General features: G+C 35.9%; 1 protein-coding gene across 2 annotated transcripts in view; it reads left to right on the top strand.

The window, feature by feature from the left end:
• LOC101890509 (uncharacterized) overlaps window positions 1-23,875 on the top strand; it is a 439,481-nt gene extending 415,606 nt beyond the window's left edge. For both annotated transcript variants that reach the window (XM_059131523.1, XM_059131522.1), the window contains 2 exons: window positions 3,772-3,940; window positions 22,791-23,875. In XM_059131523.1, the coding sequence (XP_058987506.1) occupies window positions 3,772-3,940; window positions 22,791-23,311 (690 nt within the window). In that variant the 3' untranslated portion in view covers window positions 23,312-23,875. The remainder of the gene's footprint in view (window positions 1-3,771; window positions 3,941-22,790) is intronic.
• Window positions 23,876-24,174: the final 299 nt, after the last annotated feature.

Here is a 24,174-nt window from a genome sequence, read left to right as displayed (position 1 = left end):
AGCCGTTGTGGGAGAGGCACCAGCAAGAGTGGTCCAAGCTATTCCATCTAGATACCAGACCAAGGGTTGAAAAAAAAAAAATGGGATATGCGAAATTTTAAGACAATTGAACTTTTATTTCACATTTTATAAGCGTTGAGATTATTCAAAATTTTGGCCTTTGTGAGGGAGGTACTAGAAGGAGTCGGCTTATATTGTCCATTTTCGCACCCAATCTAGCACAGACAGAAATATTAAGAATTGCAAAGTTTGAACAAACTCATTTCTTGTTCTGTGAGGTAAATTATTTTCTGTCAACACTTTGACCTTTTGTGGAGGAGGTACTGATATTGCCTACCTCAGAACCCGATCTAAGCTTGACAATAATATTACGATGTTCCAACTTTGGACAAAATCAAATACTGCCTTCGGGAGTTATCGTGTTCACCAGCCAGAAAAAACAGATGGACATCCCTAGATCGACTCCAAACGTTCTGAAACGGATTTAGTATAAAGGAACCTAGGGTATAAAACCATTATTTCGATGAGGCACGTTTTGATCGTATCAAATGATATGCACCCTCTGTAGCCATATGGCTGAAAATATAATTTACACCCCTTCCGTTACTCATAAGAAATGAATTGATCTATTTTCCTTTTGATTAATAAAAAATGTAGTTGGTCGTTATTATGTACTCTGATGTCACTACTATATGCACGTCCTGCATTATGGGCATGCATTTCTGCGTACCACCAATTTACATATCGCTAATTAACTGAAAAAGTGTCATAACTCAAAATGTTGATATTGCAAAAACTACATTCTAATATTTTCATTGAAAAATATAATCTTTTAGCTAAAAACAAGTAAAAAAACATTAAGTTCGGCCGGGCCAAACTTTTAATACCCTCCACCTTAGGGTAAAGGAAACGTTAAAGCCTATATACCAATTTTTAGACATATTTATGGGAAAATGTGCCAAAAGTCATCAAAATACTGAATATCGGGAAATTCGGCTATATGGGGCTACACAAAAACGTGGACCTATACATACAGTGTTTCGCCAAAGGAGACAGAACCCAGTATGACCTACAAATACCAATTTTCAGACAAATCCGTGAAAAAATGTGGCAAAAATAATCAAAATACCGAATATCGGGAGGTACCTTTATATGGGGACGATACCAAAACATGGACCTATAATTACTATGATTCGCCATACAAACTGGGACTCATTATGACCTACAACTACCAATTTTCAGAGAAAACCGTGAAAACATGTGTCAAAAATCATCAAAATACCGAATATCGGGAGGTACCGTTATATGGGGACTATACGAAAACGTGGACCTATACATACAATGTTTCGCCACACGAAGTAGGACCCATTATGATCTACAAATACCAATTTTTGGACAAATCAGTGAAAAAATGTGGCAATAACCATTAGAATACCGAATATCGGGAGGTACCGTTATGTGGGGGCTATACCCAATCGTGGACCTATACATACAATGTTTCGCCACACGAAGTAGGACCCGTTATGGCTTACAAATACCAATTTTCTGACATATCCGTGAAAAATTGTGGCATAAATCATCAAAATACCGAATATCGGGAGGTACCGTTATATGGGGACTATACCAAAACGTGGACCGAAATATTTTCAATACCGACCATCCTAGACACAATACAAATTGCTTTGCTAAATTTTGGCGCTCTACGTCAAATAATGTGGGCTGTATCGTGATTTCAACAGACAGACAGACGAACATCGTTAAATCGACTTAGAATTTTATGCTGATTATGAATATATATACTTTATTGGGTCTACGGCGAATATTTAAGGATGTTACAAACGGAATGACAAAGTGAATGTACCCTCATTTCCAAGGTGGATGGTATAAAAATGTGATAGACTTTTAATTTTCATACCTCAAATAAATGATCGCTCAATCGAAGATTTGTCAAGATATAAACAACAACTTTACTAAAAGGTAGTATTTAAAGTTATGAACCTGAAGGGCTGTTTCAAGTCTTATGTCTATATCAACAACTTGTCGTGTTTTATTATTATACCCTCCACCATTAATATACCCTCCATATTAAGTTTGTCATTCCGTTTGTAACACCTCGAAATATACATCAGCATAAAATTCTATGTCGATTTCGCAATGTCCGTCTGTCCGTCTGTGGAAATCACTATAGCTTCCGAACGAAATGAAGTAGATTGATAACATTTTACTCAAATGCGTAGTATGTCTGCAGGACTTTTGGTATTGAAAATGGGTTATGTAGGTTCACATCCCATATAACGGTACATCCTTTTATTCAGTATTTTGGTGATTTAAGCGACAGTATTTACCGGAAATGTATCAAATTTGGTATTTGAAGTTCGTAATTGGTACTACAGCCTATGACAGAAAATTGTCTGTGCACGTCCACGTCATCGTATAGCCCCCATATTACGGTACCCTCCGATATTCGGTACTTCGATGATTTTAGCGACATTATTCACCGGAATTGTTTTACATTTTATATTTGAAGTTCGTATTGGATACTACAGAAAATTATCTGTGCAGGTCCACGTAAGCGCAATATAACGCTACCTCCCTATATGCGGTATTTTGCTGATTTGAGCTACATTGTTCGCCGAATTTTTGAATTCAAGTTTCACATTTGAGTATTGTAGAGGTTTATGACAAACGTTGCTTATGCGGGTCCACGTCGCCGTATTGTCCCTAATATAACGGCTATATTCGCTATTTTTAAGGCTTTTTAACGGATTTTATTTTTTTCTTTTTGGAAAATTGCCAAAATCGTTTAATCGTAATCGTATTCAAAGATCGACCCGGCCGAACTAACAGCTTTTTTACTTGTTATTTTTTTTTTTTTTTTTTTTTGCCGACACCGATTCTCGAACACATAACCTTTGGTTTTCTTAGTGAACGCGCACATGTTGTGAGGCAGTTACTCATTTCTGTGTAAAGAAGATAATATCTCTCTTTTTCGAATACTTTTTTAAGGAATAAGCCATTACTACCATACTACTGGTAATACCAAATATAGTTTATTCACATTACCTTGTAATGGTATATTCGGGTAATAAGGCTCCTGAATTCATACTTATGCCACTCTTAAAAAATAAAATATTGATAATTTAATGAAATATAAGAAGACGATGCAACTACTGTGCATTCGGAACGCACTTCGCTTTATACAACTCTTACATACATACAAACATCCATAAATATTTACATATTTTATATTATAGATATAATTTAGATTCTTTTTTTTTTTTTTTTTTTTTTTTGTTTTGAAAGAAACAGTAATTTTTTCTTGACATGCAATCATGCCCAGGAGGAAGCAAGCAATTTTTATTCATCCTTTACTGGGTGATTTTCGTTTTTGGGGCGTGAAGTGAGGAGAACAGTTGTAAATTTAAACAGCATTTAGTTAGTGACTGTGAAAATTGATATACCGCACCTTAAGTAAATGTGCTATCCAGTGAATACTTGCCAATGTTAAATTAGTCCCGAACATGCAAACTCAAATTCTTTAAACATAAACATTCAAGCACAATAGTTTAAAAGGAAGTGCCCAATTTCATAGTTAGTCGAAGAAGAAAGAAGAAAACGCACCAAAAAAACGCTAACACGTCATGCAACCATTTAGTGTTCACAAATATCCTAGGAATTTTTCCACTTAAATTTACAGCAAATAAACTTGTAAAATTTAAATTCAATTTCAGTTTCACATTCATAGCCTCCTCCACATTTTGTCATTTGCAGGTACTGAGCGAAGAGACCTCAGGTGGCCGCCTCAAGTTTAAGACCATCAAATCCGAAGAAACCAAATCAATTCTACTTATTGATGATGCCAATCTCTCTGACTCTGGAAAATATTCATGTTATCCATCAAACACAGAAATTGCCAGTATACGCGTCCATGTCCTCCAAGGTAAGTGGCAAGTGCGAAGGCAGCGATTTCCTGCATTCGCCTTCGCGATAGAAAAATAATGTGTAAGTGAAGGAAAATAAATGAAGACAAAACCAAAACCACCACCGCTGATGGGGAAGACGCAAAAATGATAGGATGTAATAAATTATGTCGTCGCAATAAAATATTATATGCTTGCACTATAAATATAGTTTTTTTTTTAAATATATTCTCAAATAAGAAACAGAGCAGGGAGATGGGGTGGGGAATACAAAATTATAGTCACTTTAGTAGTTCCAGCACATTTTATGAGAGTTATGATTACACCGTACAACAAAACTAATAATTCCAAAATTACAGGAAGATGCAGTAGATAATAACAAGTTAAAAAGCAGTAAGTTCGGCCGGGCCGAACTTTTAATACCTTCCACCATTTGCAACGAATTTGGAAATTTTTAAAAAATAAAATCCTTAAAAAATTCTGTTAAAATTTTAAAAATACCGTATATAGCCGTTATATTGGGGTCTATACGACTTGGACATACATAGGCATTGTTTGTCATAAGCCATTACCATATTCAAATTCGAAACTTGAAATAATCAGTGAATAATGTAGCTAAAATCATCAAAATATCGTATATAAGGAGGTGCCGTTATATCGGAGCTGTGCGAAGACCTGGACCAGCATAGACAATTTTCTGTAACAGGCTGTAGCATCCATTACGGACTTCAAATACCACATCTCAAACAATTTCGGTGGGTATTGTACCTAAAATCGTCAAAATACCGAATATAGGGAGGTACTGATATATGGGGCCTATACGAAGACCTGGACCCGCACAGACAATTTTCTGTCACAGACTGTAGTTCCCATTACGAACTTCAAATACCAAATTTGAAACAATTCCCGTGAATAATGTCGCTAAAATCATCAAAATACCGAATATAGGGAGGTACCGCTATATGGGGGCTATACGAAGACGTGGACCTGCACAGACAATTTTCCGTCTTAGGGTGTAGTATCCATTTTGAACTTCAAATGCCAAATTTGAAACAATTCCCGTGAATAATGTCGCTAAAATCATCAAAATACCGAATATAGGGAGGTACCGTTATATGGGGGCTATATGAAAACGTGGACCTACATGGCCCATTTACGAACTTAACCTGCCTACTGGAAAAATAAACATGTGTGCAAAATTTTAGCCATCTATCTCAATTCATTCGAAAGATAGCGTGATTACAACAGACGGACAGACAGACAGACAGACAGACAGACAGACAGACAGACAGACAGACAGACAGACATTGCTAAATCGACTTGGAATTTTACGCTGATCAAGAATATATATACTTCGTTGGGTCTGATATGAGTATTTCGAGGAGTTACAAACGGAATGACAAAGTTAATATACCCTCCATAGTATGGTGGAGGGTATAAAAGTAGAGCTAAAAATAAAAGAAACGTGTTTTGGAATCTGGGACTATCTAGCTATGTATGTCCGTCTGTCCATTTTAATTTGTAATCACGCTACATGTCACAATGATGGCCCCATCATCAAGAAATTAAGCATCAAAGTGGGGTTAAGGTCAGATTATTGCCTATTGTTTTTGGAGATGATCCCCAAATATTTAAGGTTTGCAATAGACCAAAAGCAGAAAAATGTCCCGATTTTCCGTTTCTCTAAAGATCGCAAAAAATGTACCAATTTACGCGGAATTTGTCATGAGACTAAAGTTTATAGCTGGCCAGAGGCCTACCATCATCGAACAATATTTGGTGAGTAAAGTTATGGCCTAAATTACTTTTATATTAAAACAAGTAAGCAAAGTCTATAGTCGTGCGATGCCGACTATGTTATATCCTACAACACTATAATATGTAAGAAGCCCCTTATGTACAAATCCAAATTGGAAGATATTTCTTTTGAAATTAGGACATTTTTGAAATTAGGATTTTGAATGTCCCTAGTCATTTGCCCAATATTTATGCACTCCGGCGTGCTGTTAGTTGTTGTAGTCGATATATAATCCAATAGTCATCCAAAATGCTGGAATTCTTCCCTTTTCACTCTTTCCTCAGGCGTGTCGATTAGCTGCAATTGTGTGATCAGGAAATTGTTTCTGTTGTTTGCGATCATCTCCTAAAGCAAGAGGCCCCTCTGTATCTCCAAATTTAGATTCATCTATATGAATTGCTTGTCTACGATATTTGGTTATATTCGTCAACGAAATTAGCATAAAAAAGCCCGAAGTTCGCCTTTGGTGTATTTCGGATATCGCCTGTAAGTAATGCAGGTATTTTTTCGTGATCCATTGTTCCCTCTGTGCTAAACTCTAACTCTATGCGAGATTTCGTGTCCTTTGGTTTCTATTTGTGACCTTTATAACGGCTGCAAAATCTGGAAAATTTTTAGTTGTTGGTCCATTTCAAACCTCTTAATATATTACGGACATCTTTGAAGAGAATACGCCTAGCTCTTCTTAGCCCTACCCTTTTGAAAATTTTCGTGAGGATCGAATGATAATTGCAATCTGTATATAAATAATAACCCCAACCTGTGTTGTAAAGTGCAAAAATATTACAAAATATAACTTCAATATTATAAGTCAAATTGAAAAAATCGCATGCGATAAAATATATGAAAATATAAAAAAATTTCACAAAATACTACAAAATCTAAATTAACATCATCATTGGCATATTTTCTTACGATTTTTTATATTTTATACTTGTGTCAAGAGGGCATTCTTAATTGACAAAATTTGTCAAAATCGGTCTAGCCAATCTTGAGATATAAGCATTTTAACTAACATCCCCTTCCTTTGTATATACACATTGCATATATTTCGCTATATATAACCGATATATTTACTATCGACATTTACGTAACGGTCAGAATTGACCTGTTCGTCTATTTGTGATTTCACAGGGATTAAAAATATTCGCGGTTTAATGGAAAATTTGACTTTTATTTAACACAAATGTTGTGCCCTATTTCACCCACTAATTACTACCCGATGACCATCGAAATTGGAAGGCTTCTGCCCAGCAAAATCAGGAAATTTTTCAGTTTTTGGTCGATTTCAACCCCTAAATATTATGCGATAATCTCCAAAAGAAATAGGGTTCTATTTCGAGGTGTTACATAATTTTAGGCCCAATCAAACTTATAATACCCCCAACACATAGTGTTGTAGGGTATAAATACTAAACCGCTAATAGTTTTAATCCCAGCAAAATCCAAATACATTAAAAGGTAACTTCTCACCGTAAGGGTGATGCTGATAGCCTTATCGGATATCGGATATATGTAAAATAGGTGCAATCTGTAGTAAAAGAATAGATTTTAGTTATTCCGCTTATAAGTCAAGAACCAATAGACTGATTTTGACAATTCTCATCAATTCGGAATGGTCTCTTGCCAAGAAAAAGATAAAAGCATAAAAAGAAAATAGCATAAAAATTGTACCAATAACAATTAAAAAGCAGTAAGTTCGTCCGGGTCGAACTTTGAATACCCTCCACCATTTGGAACGAATTAGAAAATTTAAAAAAAATAAAATCCATTAAAAATTACTTTAAAATCTTTAATATATCTAATATCGGAAGGTGCCGATATATGGGGGGATATACGATATTGTGGACCTATATCGACAATTACCTTTCAGGGGTTAAAGTACCCACAAGGAACTCCTTGTGTGGATTATCAGACAGTTCCGTTGAAAAATGTGGCTAAAATCATCAAAATACCGAATATCGAGGGTACCGTTATATGGGAGCTATACGATATCGTGGACCTATATATATAATTCTCTTGTGTAGAATTTCAGACAATTCCGTTGAAAAATGTGGGTAAAATCATCAAAATACCGAATATTGGGGGGCACCGTTAAATGGGGGATATACGATATCGTTAACATACATAGAGAATTCTCTTTCAAGGGATAAAGTACCCACAAGGAACTTCTTGTGTGGATTATCAAACAATTCCGTTGAAAAATGTGGCTAAAATAATCAAAATACCGAATATCAGGGGGTATCGTTATATGGGGGCTATACGATATCGTGGACCTATATAGAAAATTATCTTCCAAGGGATAAAGTACCCACTCCTTGCGTGGATTATCAGATAATTCCGTTGAAAAATGTGGCTAAGATCATCAAAATACCGAATATCGGAGGGTACCGTTATATGGGAGCTATACGATATCGTGGACCTATATAGATAATTCTCTTCCGAGGTATAAAGTACCCACTAGGGACTCCTTGTGTGGGATTTCGGAAAATTCCATTGAAAAATGTGGCTAACATCATCAAAATACCGAATATCGGGGGATACCGTTATATGGGGGGCTATACAATATCGTGGACCGAACTTGACCTGCCTGCAGACGAAAGAGGGTACCCACTAGGGTACAAAATTTTAGCTTCATATCTTAATTCGTTTAGACTTTAGCGTGATTACAACAGACGGACGGACAAGGATAAATCGTCTTAGCATTTTACGCTGATCAAGAATATATATACTTTATTCGGTCTAAAATGATTATTTCGATGAGTTACAAACGGAATGACGAAGTTAATATACCCTCCATACTATGTATGGTGGAGGGTATAAAAAAGTGAATATATTTTGTTATATATTTTTCTATATTTTTTATCGCATGCGATTTTTTTAATTTTTTTTTCTACCCAAAATTTGATACACCAAAACGTGCCTCATCAAAACAACGTTTCAGGACATTTGGAGTCGATGGTATATCGCAATATTATTGTCAACCTTGAGTTCGCAGATGTGTAATATCGGTCCCCTCCTACAAAAGGTCGAAATTTCCAAAAAAAAAAATATTTTTTCTGCACAGATAGAGAAAGGATAATTCGATTTTGCTCCAACTTTGCAAATTCTAATATTTGTATCAGTACTAGGTCAGGTGCGAAAATGGGAAATGTCGGCTCACTTCATCAAGTACCTTCACCACAAAGGGTCAAAATTTTAAATAATTTTAACTTTTATAACATGTGATGTAAGAGTCCGATTGTCTTCGAATTACACACATCAGAATACATTTATTAACCAAAGTCTGGTGTGAAGATGAAATACATCGATACACTGCTTCTGGCATCTCCCCCATAAGGGGTCGAAGTTTTGAATAACCAAAACGATCATAAAATCCGAAATAACCATTCAGTTTTTCTTCATATTTCACACCTCTCATTATTTCTACTAATACAAGATCTGCTGCGAATACCTCTGCCACACCTCCCCCACAGAAGATCGAAATTTTTGAATACCCATGAAACTCATAAAACGCGAAATTAACATCCAGTTCCATTCGGACTTGGTACATCTTAATATTTCTATCAACACAAGATCTCTTATAAAGATAGGAGAGATTGGACCATTTCTTCTGGTACCTCCCAAACATAGAGTTCAAGTTTTTGAAAAACGAGACTCTCAAAGAAAGCGAAATAAGTATCCAAATCTCTTCAAATTTCACACATACAAACATTTATGTTAACAAAGGATCTGTTGTGAAGATAATATATACAGGGTGAGACAAAAAAACTGCAATGATGTCAGACCCAATAATTTCTAATTTTTTTTAAATTTTATTGAATTAAAGCAAAAAATGTCGGAAATAGCATCAAATTTTAGAATAAATTTAGATTTGTTCGAATTCGTCACCTCTGGCACGAACTATGGCCTGCCCGAATGTTGCTCTGCGGTATTTTGGCCCATTCCCGGCGAAGCGCTTGCTTGAGGTGATCGACACTTTGGTATTTTTTAGTGCCAACCTTGCTTTCCAAAATAATCCAGACAAAATTTGTACCCGAAGATTTTGGTGGCCACTGTGCGCTGGAAATGAAGCGAGGAACCTAATTTTGAAACCATTCTTGGGTGGCGCGTGCTGAGTGCGATGGTGTTGAGTCCTGTTGGAATGTCCAAGGTCTGCGGCCAAAATGTTTGCGTGCACAAGGCTTTAATACACGCTCCAGAATATTTTCGCGATAATATTCCGCATTTGTTCTGATGCCACGGTCGATTGATACGAGCGGAGAGAAACCATCGGCTGTTATGGCGGCCCACACCATCACCATGGCCAGAGCTGGAGTTCTGGTGGCCAACCGATGGTGCACATTTTCAGCTGACCTCTTCGAACGAATGTTTTCTCATCGGAGAAAACCAAATTCGGCTGTTTTCTTTTGAGTCTATTTTCTTTCTGGTGCGGTGTAAGTTCTTGCACTTTTTATACCCTCCACAATTCTATGGAGGGAATATTAACTTTGTCAATCAGTTTGTAACTCCTCGAAATACTCATGTCAGACCCAACAAAGTATATATATTCTTGATCAGCGTAAAATTCTAAGACGATTTAACCATGTCCGTCTGTCTGTCTGTCTGTCTGTCCGTCTGTCTGTCTGTCCGTCTGTCTGTTGTAATCACGCTATATTTCGAATGAATTGAGATAGATGGCTAAAATTTTGCACACATGTTTAGTATTCCAGTAGGCAGGTTAAGTTCGTAAATGGACGATGTAGGTCCATGTTTTCATATAGCCCCCATATGACGGTACCTCCCGATTTTCGGTATTTTAATGATTTTAACGACATTATTCACCGGAATTGTTTCAAATTTGGTATTTAAAGTTCGAAGTGGATAATACACCCTAACACAGAAAATTGTCTGTGCAAGTCCACGTCTTCATATAGCCTCCATATAACGGTACCCCCCGATATTCGGTGTTTTAATGAATTTAGCGACATTATTCACCGGAATTGTTTCAAATTTGGTATTTGAAGTTCGTAATGGATACTACAACCTAAGACAGAAAATTATCTGTACAGGTCCACGTCTTCGTATAGCCCCCATATAACGGTACCCCCGGATATTCGGTATTTTGATGATTTTAACGACATTATTCACCGGAATTGTTTCAAATTTGGTATTTAAAGTTCGAAATAGATACTGCACCCTAAGACAGAAAATTGTCTGTGCAAGTCCACGTCTTCATATAGCCTCCTTATAACGGTACCTCCGATACGATATTCGGTATTTTAATGAATTTAGCGACATTATTCACCGGAATTGTTTCAAATTTGGTATTTGAAGTTCGTAATGGATACTACAACCTAAGACAGAAAATTGTCTCTGCAGGTCCACATCTTCGTATAGCCCCTATATAACGGTACCTATATTCGGTATTTTGATGATTGTTGCGACATTATTCACCGGAATTGTTTCAAATTTGGTATTTGAAGTTCGAATTGAATACTACACCCTAAGACAGAAAATTATCTATGCTGGTTCAGGTCTTCGTATAGGGCCCATATATCAGTACATCCCTATATTCGGTATTTTGACGATTTTAGGTACAATACCAACCGAAATTGTTTGAGGTGTGGTATTTGAAGTTCGTAATGGATGCTACAGCCTGTGACAGAAAATTGTCTATGCAGGTCCAGGTCTTCGTACAGCTCCTATATAACGGTACCTCCCTACATACGATATTTTGATGATTTTAGCAACATTATTCACCGTTTATTTCAAGTTACGAATTTGAATATGGTAATAGCTTATGACAAACAATGCCTATGTAGGACTACATCGTATACACCTCAATATAATGCCTATATTTGGTATTTTTAAAATTTTAACAGAATATTGTAATGATTTTATTTTCTGAAAATTTCCAAATTCGTTCCAAATGGTGGAGGGTATTCAAAGTTCGGACCGGCTGAACTTACTACTTTTTGACTTGTTGGAATTTCAATGGCTTTACCTTGAGCTCATTTCTCAATATTTGCCGAATGAAATATTGTGATATGTTCAGCTCACAAGCTTTTTTGGGCCACTTCGATGTGGTTTTCGATTAAGTCTCTTCTTTACTTTTCGAATCATTCCTGCTGGTGTTGCTGTTTTCTTCCGTTCACTTCCCTGACGTCGGGCTACGTTATCAGTATCATGGTAACGAGCGATGGTACAAGACACAAAAGATTTATTCACATTTAAATGCTGGAGTACTCTAACGATAGCCACTTGTGGTTTTCCAGCCAAATATAAAGAAATCATACTATCACGCTTGAATTCCATCACGAATAACTTTTTTTCTGGAAAATTCTTACCAAAATGCTTTTGTACGCTTGTAAGCAATAAAATGAGCTGTCACTGGAATAATTAGAAATGGCAGCAGTCTGAAATTAGTTGCAGTTTTTTTATCTCACTCTGTATGGTACCTCACACATATTTCAACATTTTACAAAAATTATCACATACCTCATCAAATGTGAAAGAAGTAGCTATCAGACTTAGGTCATATACGCTGTGGACGCCCTCACATAGGGTCAACAGTTTGAACAATTCTAACGCAAGGCTGAGGGTATACTTCTGAGGCAAAATCGATAGACACGTTTTAACTTGCTTTTAATAACAATAAGCAAGACGGAGGGTGTAATTAGAGACCTTTTTCCACGAAGATTTGCATGGTTCCGTTACAAAACAAAGATAACGCTTTTAATTGTTATTTTATCTGCGTTCATATGACATGTGCAGCAAAGGTATTATTCAGCACCATCGCTAATATCATTTTTAAAATACGTAAATAATTCCAATATGATACATCTTATCAATATTTTCTCTTGGATAATTCAACCAAAAGCCTCCATCCAACATACCTCTGCAAATTCATAATGCATATACGTTCAGCTTAAATAAATAAACAATTTATTTTAATATCGATGAAATTTCCTTTTTCTAATCCTACCCGGATTTGTGGCACACATAAACCTCTTGTGTATCGGTGTGTCTTGGTACGTAATTGCACTGTGTAAATTATGTTCGGCTTGTGGAAAATGTTACAGCTAATACTTATACCCAAAGCGATTTTAAGATTAAACACGCTTTCACAGAACAATAACAACACAAATCACTATCATTACTTTGTTATATAAATACACGTACGTGTATGGACGTGTCTGCGATAGTGTGCGTGCGCGTGTGTGTTCACAACTACACAGATACTCGCCACGATTGTAAACATACAATTTGTTCATCAGATAGGAGCCACAACACACAACCACCCATTTACCTAAGCCTGCCGTAGCAGCCAGCATATGACCGAATAAGTTACAGTTGATACATTTTCGCAGCTTTGGCAAAATTAATTTTCGTCTCCGTGCCAAAGTCATCACTTGGGAGTCAAAAGTTCAATGTGCCACCTTGCCGCAGATGTGCGGCATAAATATGTGTAGTTTCCTCGGTTTATCCGCCTAATGGGTTCTGTGAATGAATATGCCACAGGCAATTGCATGCGTGAGAATTGAGACTTCTGTGGCACTTACGTTTGGGAAATACAAACACACACACACACACATAAACGCTGAACGCCAGCAAAATTAGATGGCAAGAACTAATTTAATTTCCGCATGTAATTATGAAACTGAAATGTATGTGTGTGTGTGTGTAATAAACAAGAATATGATGAAGATACGAGAGTTATGGAAGCCATGCATATATCCGCTGTCATTGTCATTGAAATCTTTTAGAATCAAATCAAGTATTTTCAACGAATGGTTGGCTTTGCGTGAATTGTCTGTGGAGGTAGAATCACAGTGAAAGTAACAAACATGGAGGGACTCGAGTATCCCACTCCGCTTACTCGATTTTGTCACATTTGATTATCACCTTTATTACCATTGCCTTTATATGAACTAGATTGACACAAATCTACATTAACTTCATACGTTGGAGGAAGTTTCGAAACTAGGCATTACTCTAACATGCATTTTTACACAACATTTTCAACAAAACAAGCAAACACAGTAAGAAAAGGTCAAAAGTCGGGTGGGGCCGACTATATGAAACCCTACACCACTATGCATATTTAGGAAAGCACCCGTAACAAACAAAGTTTACATTGGGAATTTATGTTAAGTAGATCATACTAACATCATTTGAATGCGTATCATGGCTTTAGATTGGGATTTGGGATCTATATCCAACTCTGAATCGATTTTCAACCAATTTGCCGTATAGTGCTTGATATGACTTCGATAATAATTATATTAAAAAATATACAGCGTGAGATGAAAAAATTGCAACCAACTTCAGACTGCTGTCATGTCCAAGCCATTCGTCCACAGCTATTAATTTTTTTCAGTAACAACTCTTTATATTTTTTATAATCGTATAAAAGCATTTTGGTAAGAATCAGAAAAAAAGTTATTCGTTATGGAATTCAAGCGTGATAGTGTGATTTCTTTATATTTGGATGGAAAACCAAAAATGGCTATCGTTACAGCACTCCAGCATTTAAATGTGAATATGTCTTTTGTGTCTCGTACCATCGCTCTTCACTTTAAGGAAGTGGACGAAAGAAAACAGCAACATCAGCAGAAATGGTTTGAAAGGTAAAGAGGCGATTTGATCGAAATCCGCGTCGCAGTGGCCGAAAAATGACTCGTGAGCTGAACATATCGCAATATTCCATTCGGCAAATATTGAAAAATGAGCTCGGGCTAAGCCATTGAAATTCCAAAAAGTGCAAGAACTCACTCCGCAACAGAAAGAAAATAGACTCAAAAGAGCTAAAGAGTTGCTTCGCTTGGGCGAAAGTGGTGAATTGCCGAATTTGGTTTTCTCCGACGAGAAGACATTCGTTGTCCAGCAGTTTGTAAACAAACAAAATGATCGTGCGGCGGCCCGCAGCCGATGGTCGCCCTCCGATCGTATTAATCGACCGTGGCATCGGAATAAATGCCGAATATTATCGCGAAAATATTCTGGAGGGTGTATTAAAGCCTTGGGCACATTTTGGCAGCAGACTTTGGACACTCCAACAGGACTCAGCACCATCGCGCTCAGCACGCGCCACCCAAGAATGGTTACAAAGTGAGGTTCCTCGTTTCATTTCCAGCGCACAATGGCCACAAAAAATCTCCGGATTCCAATTTGTTGCACTATTGTGTTGGAGTATTTTGGAAAGCAAGGTTGGCACTAAAAAATACCAAAGTGTCAATCACCTCAAGCATGCATTGGCCGTTTGAAGGCCACAATTCGTGCCAAAGGTGACCAATTCGAACAAATCTAAACTTATTCTAAAATTTGATGCTATTTCCGGCATGTTTGGCTTTCATTCAATAAAATTTAAAACAAAACTTAAAAATTATGGCCTTTGCTTTGCTGTAGTTTTTTATCTCACCCGTATGTATGGGATTTTCACCAAATTAGTTGTTATCGGATAAAACATATATATGGGAGCTTAAGCTATATCTGAACCAATTTCTGGAAAATTTTATGTAAATTGAATTCAGTCGGATGCACCAGCTTCAGGTCATTTGGACAAATATTGGCACAATTGCACAATTAACCCGAAATCAGTTGATGATATATATGGGAGCCGATTCTCATCAATTTCAATTGGGTTCGTCCTTGGGCCAAACAAATATTGTTTGGAAAATTTCATCTCATCCGGATAATAAATGCGTATTGCATTTTGTTCACAAAAATACATGGACAGACGGACTGACATGCACAAAAACATAATACCCTTACCACTCACTGTATGGTATAGGGTATCTTTTTATATATATAAAAGAGGAAAATGTTTGTATGTTTGTTTGTTTGTAATTTATGGACTCCAAAACCGCTGAACAGATTTTCTTGAAAATTTCCAAGTATACTAGAACATCGCCTGAAAGTAACATAGGCTATAAAAAATTTTGAAATTCCACTTGGAACTGTAGATATGGCATCAGAATCGGAGGTGCCTCCCAAAAATTTAGATTTTATATGCACATATCTATTTATCGATTACAGATACAGTCTCCAAATTTGGAATGCGTTGCGGAATTTGGAACAAAAATAATTCTGCCACATTATATTGAAATCGGTTCAGATTTGGATATAGCTCCCATATATATTTTCGGCCGATTTCGTTTATTTGATGCACCAAACACGATACGTATTTCCACTTCCAATGAAATTTGGCATGAGTGACTAAATTTGGTACAAAAATAAGTTTTGTCTACTTATATTCAAGTGGTTTCAGATTTGGATATAGCTCTCATATATATCTTCGGTCGATTTTACATGTTTGATGCACGCCACTCGATATGGTTTTCGGCCAATTTACACATATGATGCACCAAACAGGGTATGTACCTCCAATTTCAATTAAATATGCAAGGTGTGACGGAATTTGGTGTAAAATTAAAAATTGTCAAATTTTATTGAAATCGGTTCAGATTGGAATATGGTTTTTTATTAAAAAGCGGGGATGTATGTTGCTACCTCTAATTCTCTAAAGCAAGAGAAATGCCACTTAACTTCAAATGATGGCAGTTTCCTGTACGCTTGGTATTTCCTATGAAATTGATAAATCTGAAGGACAAACCCTTCGTGTACGCGGACTAAATTTGGCATGTTTCTGCTTTTCTTATTGTCAGCTGTTCCTGGCATGTTCACGCGTTGGAAGACCGAGCTATTTGTTTGTTTACGCATTAAAGTATTACAATAATTAAGTTTTTTTTTTTTACTTTTCAATTTGTTTTATTATTATTATACCCTACAACACTATGTGTTGGGGGTATTATAAGTTTGATTGGGCCAAAAATTATGTAACACCACGAAATATTGGTTTCCCACATGGGAAAGTATATGTGGATCTTCCTATCTTACCTATCCGTCCGTCCGTCTGTCCATGTTAATTTGTACTCACTCTACAGGTCGCAATTATGGCCCGAAATTTAGAATGGAGGTGGGGCTAGGGTCAGAATAAAACCCTATTTCTTTTGGAGATGATTGCATAATATTTAGGGGTTGAAATGGACCAAATACTGAAAAAATTCCTGATTTTACAGTTGCTCTACAGGTCGCAATTATAGACCAATCAAAGCGGAAGTTAGCATGGGGCTAGAGCTTAGGGCTGGGCAGAAGCATTCCAATTGTGATGGTCATCGGATAATATTTAGTGGGTGAAATAGGTTACAACATTTGTGTTAAATAAAAGTCAAATTTTCCATTAAACCGCGAATATTTTTAATCCCGGCAAAATCACAAATAGACGAACAGGTCAATTCTGACCGTTATGTAGATGCCGATAGTAAATACATCGGACATATATAGCGAAATATATACGATGTGTATATACAAAGGAAGGGGATGTTAGTTAGAATGCTTATATCTTAAGAGTGTTTTGACCGATTTTGACAAGTTTTGTCAATGCAGAAGGCCCTCTTGACATAGAAGTATACAATTTAAAAAAATTGCATAAAAATATGCCTATAATGATGTTAATATAGATTTTGTAGTATTTTGTGACATTTTTTTATTTTTTCATATTTTTTATCGCATGCGATTTTTTCAATTTGACTTATAATATTTTTTCACCTTACAACACAGGTTGGGGTTATTATATATGGATTGCAAATATCGTCCGATCCTCACGAAAATTTTCACAAGGGTAGGGTTGGGCTCAGAAGGTCTAGGCCTATTATTTTCAAAGATGTCCGCAATATATTAAGGGTTGAAATGGACCAATAACTAAAAATTTTCCTGATTTTGCAGCCGTTATAAATGTCACAAATAGTAACCAAAGGACACGAAATCTTGCATTTAGTTAGAGTTTAGGACAGCGAGTACAATGGACCATTAATTTAGTGTGAAAATATACCAGCATTACTTACAGCCGATATCTGAAATACACCAAAGGCGAACTTCTGTCTTTTTTATGCTGATTTCGTTGACGAATATAGCCAAATATCGTAGACAAGCAAATCATATAGATGAGTCTAAATTTGGAGATACAGAGGGGCTTCTTGCTTTTGGAGATGATTGCAAATTATTTAGGTGTTCAAAATAACCAAAAACATAAATGTTTTTCCGATCAAACAATTGAAGCCAATCGACACACCTGTGAAGAGAGTTAAGGACAGGGTCTTCCATCTTCTAGCATTTTGGATGATCATTGGATGATATTTAGCTGTAAAGACCACAACAACTAACAGCAGGACGGAGTGCATAAATATTGAACAAATGTCCCTAGTCAAAATCCTAATTTCAAAAGCGAAATCTTCCAATATGGATTTGGACATAAGGGGGCTTCTAACATTTTGTAGTGTTGTAGGGTATAATATAGTCGGCCCCGCACGGCTATAGCCTTTGCTTACTTGTTTTTTTTTTTTAATTCAAAAAATATTGGTATATGAAATTTTGAATGCATATGAAATCAAAGGGGTAGCGAAGAGCACCGGGTTCAGCTAGTAGGGTATAAAAAAACTTATTTGGGATTTCATCAACTTCGGACGAAGGGATTTTCTGATCCATTTGTCACAAAGCACTTATACACATTTCCAACATATCTGGTTGGATTAATTGTAATTGCCCTATTTAGGTAGTTTTGAGGATTTCACTACATTTTTCAATGGAACTGGCTATATTTTTTAAGCCCGATGCTCTCCTCGCCATATTACTAAAGTAGATCGATGCAGAATATGTTACTAAAATTCTTTATCCTTCCGAGGCATTCATGCATAGTGCTACTCATTACTCATTAAATAGAAATCAATTAGAAATCAATGTCGACTTGTTGGATAACTACTATTTTTGTTGTTGTGCTAACTATGTTTCTGTTGAATTTTCTATGAACGCCTTCTCAAATGTAATTACTCCATATTTTATTGATTTTAACTTGAAAATAAAATGTTTTATTACTTATATATATATATATATATATATATATATATATATATATATATATATATATATATATATATATATATATATATATATATATATATATATATATATATATATATATATATATATATATATATAAGTAAACAAGAATTAATAATTGATGAGCATTAAATTGAGCTAAGATGTACGAAGGGTGTGAGATATTCTCATCAATCTCTATAATTACTCAATTATGCAGAAACACTTTATGTACGCATAATTGTCATAATTAGCATTTCTACATTCTTTACTTAACTTTCAATAATTTCCAATATAGCTGATATACGGTAGAATGTTTACTTTAACATTTCATTTACATTGTAGCCATGTTTCGTTGCGCATCTGAAAACGTAAGCGGCAATATCCGAAACATAGACATCGTAAGCAAGTGTTTTATTTCTATTTCATAGTGCCCGAATAGAATGTCCGTCACTTGAAATCCTCGCAGGAAGCATAAAATAAACGAATAACAAAGTACTCCAGTTGTTGGTAGACTCCATTCAATTATTCAATTACAATTTGCATCAATTTTGCATAAAAATGTTGTAAATGGAAATATTCATCGCACACAGCTAACAATCTGTGTGGTGTAGTATATATATACACACACACACAAAAATGTACAGTAAAGTACTAAATTATTTATACAGAAAATTTAGAATGTCTAGAATCTCTTGTAGTTAGTTAAATAAATAAATGAACCCAGACATAATTTAGATAGTACAAATTGGTAAAGGTCAGGACAGCGGGTTTGGAACAGGTTTTGGAGTTTACCAGTAGGTAAATTTCGCTGGGTCAGAGTATGACTTGGGTCTATACCACTATTTGGACTTATATGGACAGTTCTTTGGCAGCTGTAAACATCTGCCGATTTACAGGAGATTTAGTTGAAACAAGTTTGTCGTTTGTCGGAAATAGCATCAAATTTTAGAATAAGTTTAGATTTGTTCGAATTGGTCACCTTTGGCACGAATTATGGCCTTTTAATGACCAATGAAACCGTCACACGCTACCCGCATATTGCTCTGCGGTATTTTGACCCATTCCTGGCGAATCTCTTACTTGAGATGATCGCCACTTTGGTATTTTTTAGTGTCAACCTTTCTTTTCAAAATGCTCCATACACAATAGTCCAACGGATTGGTATCCGGAGATTTTGGTGGCCATTATGCGCTTTAAATGAAGCGAGGAATCTCATTTTGTATTCATTCTGTTGGAATGTCCAAGATCTGCGGCCCAAGGCTTTAATACACCCTCCAGAATATTTTCGCGATAATATTCGTCATTTATTCTGATGCCACGGTCGATTAATACTGAAGTTGGTTGCAGTTGTTTCATCTCACCCTGTATATTCGGTATTTTAATTTTTATGCGACATTGTTAACGGGAATTGTTTCAAGTTGCCTATTTTAATATAGTAATGGCCCCTATGAATGTCCATGTCTTCGTGTATACCTCAATATAACGATAACTCCCTCTATTCGGTATTTTTAGATCTTAATAGAATTTTGATCGGATTTTATTTATTATTTATTTTGAAAATTTCCAAATTCGTTCCAAATAGTGGAGGATATATGATATAGCAAGTTGTAAAGAATCGCTAACTCGTTTCGCAAGTTATGACAGATATAGGTATTGACAATTGTGACCCTTTGTGGGTGAGGTCCTAGAAAGAGTTCGCAGATATATATCATCTTCACAACAGATCTGATGTCAGTAGAAATGTTTGTATGTGAATCGACTGTAAATTCCGCATTTTATGAGCTTCTAGGATATTCAAAATTGGAATCCTTTGTGGGGGACGTACCAGCAGGATTGGGCCTATATATTCCATCTTCACACAAGACATTGGGTTGATAAAAATATCGAGATATATGTAATTTGAAGATAATCTGTCTCTTACATCACATTTTAAAAGAGTAATAATTATTTAACATTTTGACCCTTTGTGTGGGAGGTATTTGATGGAGTGACCCGATATTGTCTGAGTTAGCACTGATGCAAATATTACAATTTGCAAACTAAGAGCAAAATCGGAATATCCTTTCTCCTTCTGTACATTTTTTTTTTTTTTTTTTTTTCAAAATTTCCACCTTTTGTGGTGTAGGTACCACAAGAAGTGGACCGATATTGCCCGTCTCCGAATTTGATAATAATATTATGATGTACCAAATTTCACATTTTACGAGACTTATAATTATTTAAATTTTTGATTCTTTGTGAGGTACTCGATGGAGTACGCGGATATATCATATGTTCACATCATCGGTGGTAGATATATTAGGATATTCCGAGTTTGAAAGTAACCGGATGCTCATTGTACGTTTTATGAGCTTAATGGTTATTCAAAATGTTGACCCATTGTGGGGGATGTACCAGAAGGCGTGGACCGATATGTCCCAGATCTTCTGTTGATGAAAATATTGGGATGTGTGAAGTTTTAAGAGAAATGGATTCTCAATTCTCAATATTATGATCGTTTTCGTTAATCAAAATTTTGATCCTTTTGTGGGAGAGGTACCAGAGTGAGTAGTCCGATATATGCCATCTTCACAACAGATCTTGTTTGGACAGAAATATTGAGATGTAGGGCAATCGGACACTTATTTCACAATTTATAAGAGACTTCGCTTACACAATTGACTTCAAAATTCATTAACATTCAGGCGAAACGGCTGAAACTAAAACCCCGAAGTGTTTGTTTGTTTTTCAAAATCTTCAAAACACTATGTGGGGGAGGTACCACAAGAAATGGCCCGAAAATAAGTATAGATCGAAATCGGTTCAGATATAGCTATAGACCCCATATATATAGTTCATCCGATTTGTTATTTTTGTCCTTCGCAGCCGTAACAACAATATTTGGGGAAATATATCAAATGCAGCTCAGAAATACATTTGCTACATATTAGCGAGATCGGTTCAGAATTCGGCACATGCAACCGAATTGAGTCTAGAAGCTAGCATGCCAAATTTGGTGAAGATCGGTTCAGATATAGCTATAGCTCCCATATATATTATTCATCTGATTTTTAGTACACACAGCCGTAATATGCACTCCGTAACAACGATATTCAGGGAAATATATCAAATACAGCTCAGAAATATATTTGCCAAACTTTATCGAAATCGGTTCAGATTTGGATATAGCTCCCATATATATCTTTATCGGATTTCAAATTAAATTTGCACCAAATGGGCAATACAAGTCCGAATTTAAAAGATACAAATGTTTCGGCATATTTAGTCCTTTGAACTTTAAATTAAATTAAATTCTCCCATAAAAACTTTTAATTGTTATATGAAGCTCTACGGAATATGCAAAGTGGTGTAGGGTATCATAAAGTCGTCCCAGCCCGACTTTAGGACTTTTTTACTATTTTTCTTTTTTGTTGTGCTTTTGGGAAATTTCGACTTTTTGTTGGGGAAGTACCCGATTGAGTGAGCCGATACTGTCCTTTTAAGTTTGAACCAAGTTTGATAATAATATTACGACGCACCAAGTTTGGATCAAATCGAATCCTCTCTTCGAGAGTTATTAGGAGTTCCAGACAGACAGATAAATGGACACCTCTAGTTAGACTCCAAATTTCCTGAAACGGATTTGGTCCAAAAAGACCCAGGATCTAAAACCGTTATATCGATGAGGCATGTTTTGGTCGTACCAAGTGATATATACCCTATCTAATCATATGGCGAGGGAATAAAAAGGCCTACACGTACTCTTGGAACGAATCTAAAACTTTAAAATTCACTTTTCGGTGACGGACTAGTGGGCAGTTGCTAGTATAACCATATAACTGTTGCGGATAGAACTGCTAAATATGCATAACAGTGTGGGGTAACATGCTCTTCCTTTAATGGACTTAATTGTTCAATGGCATTGAAATCTTTCGTGGATTCGACCGGCCTATTTTCATGGTTTTTGTTCTTATTCTAATCTATTTGTTTTATATATTGCAACTCATAACTATTTAATAATTCCGAAAATCCTGCAAATACTTTGATCCGCAACTGTACACAGAAATTTATTGCCACTGAAATATGCATAATCTTCAACATAAGAAACACTTAAGTCTATAACATTAAAATAATATTATTGCGAACGTTTCTTGTTCATCTTCTATTTGCAGGCGAGAGGCCCGAGGCAATGCAAACAAATGCAGCGGGATCTACTGATGCAGGAATCTCAAACCTTTTTGCTGTAATTCTAACCGCATTTGTGGCACAATTTGCATTATGTCGCACTTTAGCAACATTCATTCGAGTTTTTATTGCCAACTGTCAGCGAGCTAGAAGTAACAGCCACACTAAAGCCCCAGTCGAGTATGGCAGTAGCAGCAGCAGCACCGCCACAACCCCCAGTAGCCGCAGCAGAAGGACTTTTAATAGATTTTACACCAGCAATGATAATTGTGCAGTCGTCCATGAAGACAGCTCTCATGGCGATGCCAGTGATGAAACCACATGCAGCGTTGACAATGTAAATGTTTTTGAAATATGGAATACTGATGATTGCCGTAAAAAACGGAAGAGCGTTGAACGATGGACTAGCACGGCAAACAGTAGATTACCGCAAAAGAGGGAAACACAAAGTGGCATCATCTCTTGCATCCCTCCCATCCAGTGGAATCGGAGACATGATTTACGGTGATTAAATACGAGCCGAGAATACCCATAAGAATGAATATATATACGAGTTAAGTAAATTAAAATAAAGTATGTAATCACATTGTAAATACTGTAATACATTAACTGAAGTCTTGTTGGCCCGCCCTAAGGTGGCCTCTAGGTGTACGTAGGTATATGATGTGTACTTTAATTTATCCACTTCCTTTCTTCATTATCGTGTGTGTGTGTGTGTAAATTGAAGCCAGACAGATGGGGAGAGACACTTACATATGGATGACATGCAGCAATTCACTGTAAAGGACATTATTTATAAACGTTGGTCAACATGATGCTGATATGTGAGGAGAGCTGGCGTGTGTGTGTATGTGTGTGATAATGATAATGACAGAATTAAAGAATAGTTAATAAGAAAAGTTAATAAGGTACATGCATTGTTTTCATTAAAATAATTGTATTTCTTGTGAAGAATTCATATTGTTTTGTATAATATTGATACAATACAAGGTAGGACCGGTTGCAGACATTTGAAAACACAACTCGGGAGTTCGGATTAAAATTATAAAAAATATATATTTTTGATTTTTTTTTTTTTTTTTTTTTTGCAATGTGGTCAGGTATTATCCCTTTATTGTTGTTTTTATAAAAACAACGTTTGTTTATTAAACATAAATTAATTATTTATTGAAGATTTCAGTAGCCTTACTTGTTGTATATACCTGTAATACGATCCGAAGTCTCCGTAAAAGAACTAGCGACAATTTACTAATTTTACAATTTTTTGGAATTCCGTTCCTGTAAGCGAAAAGCTAATAATACTGAAAAAGTGAGAAAGGAAAAACAGAATCTGACGATTCAAATGCTGTTCCAATTCTGATTTTATTTTTA

This window comes from Musca domestica, unplaced genomic scaffold, assembly GCF_030504385.1.
Source record: "Musca domestica strain aabys unplaced genomic scaffold, Musca_domestica.polishedcontigs.V.1.1 9, whole genome shotgun sequence".
In the NCBI taxonomy this organism is placed as follows: Eukaryota; Metazoa; Arthropoda; class Insecta; order Diptera; family Muscidae; genus Musca; species Musca domestica.
This window is presented reverse-complemented; position numbering and strand designations above follow the sequence as displayed.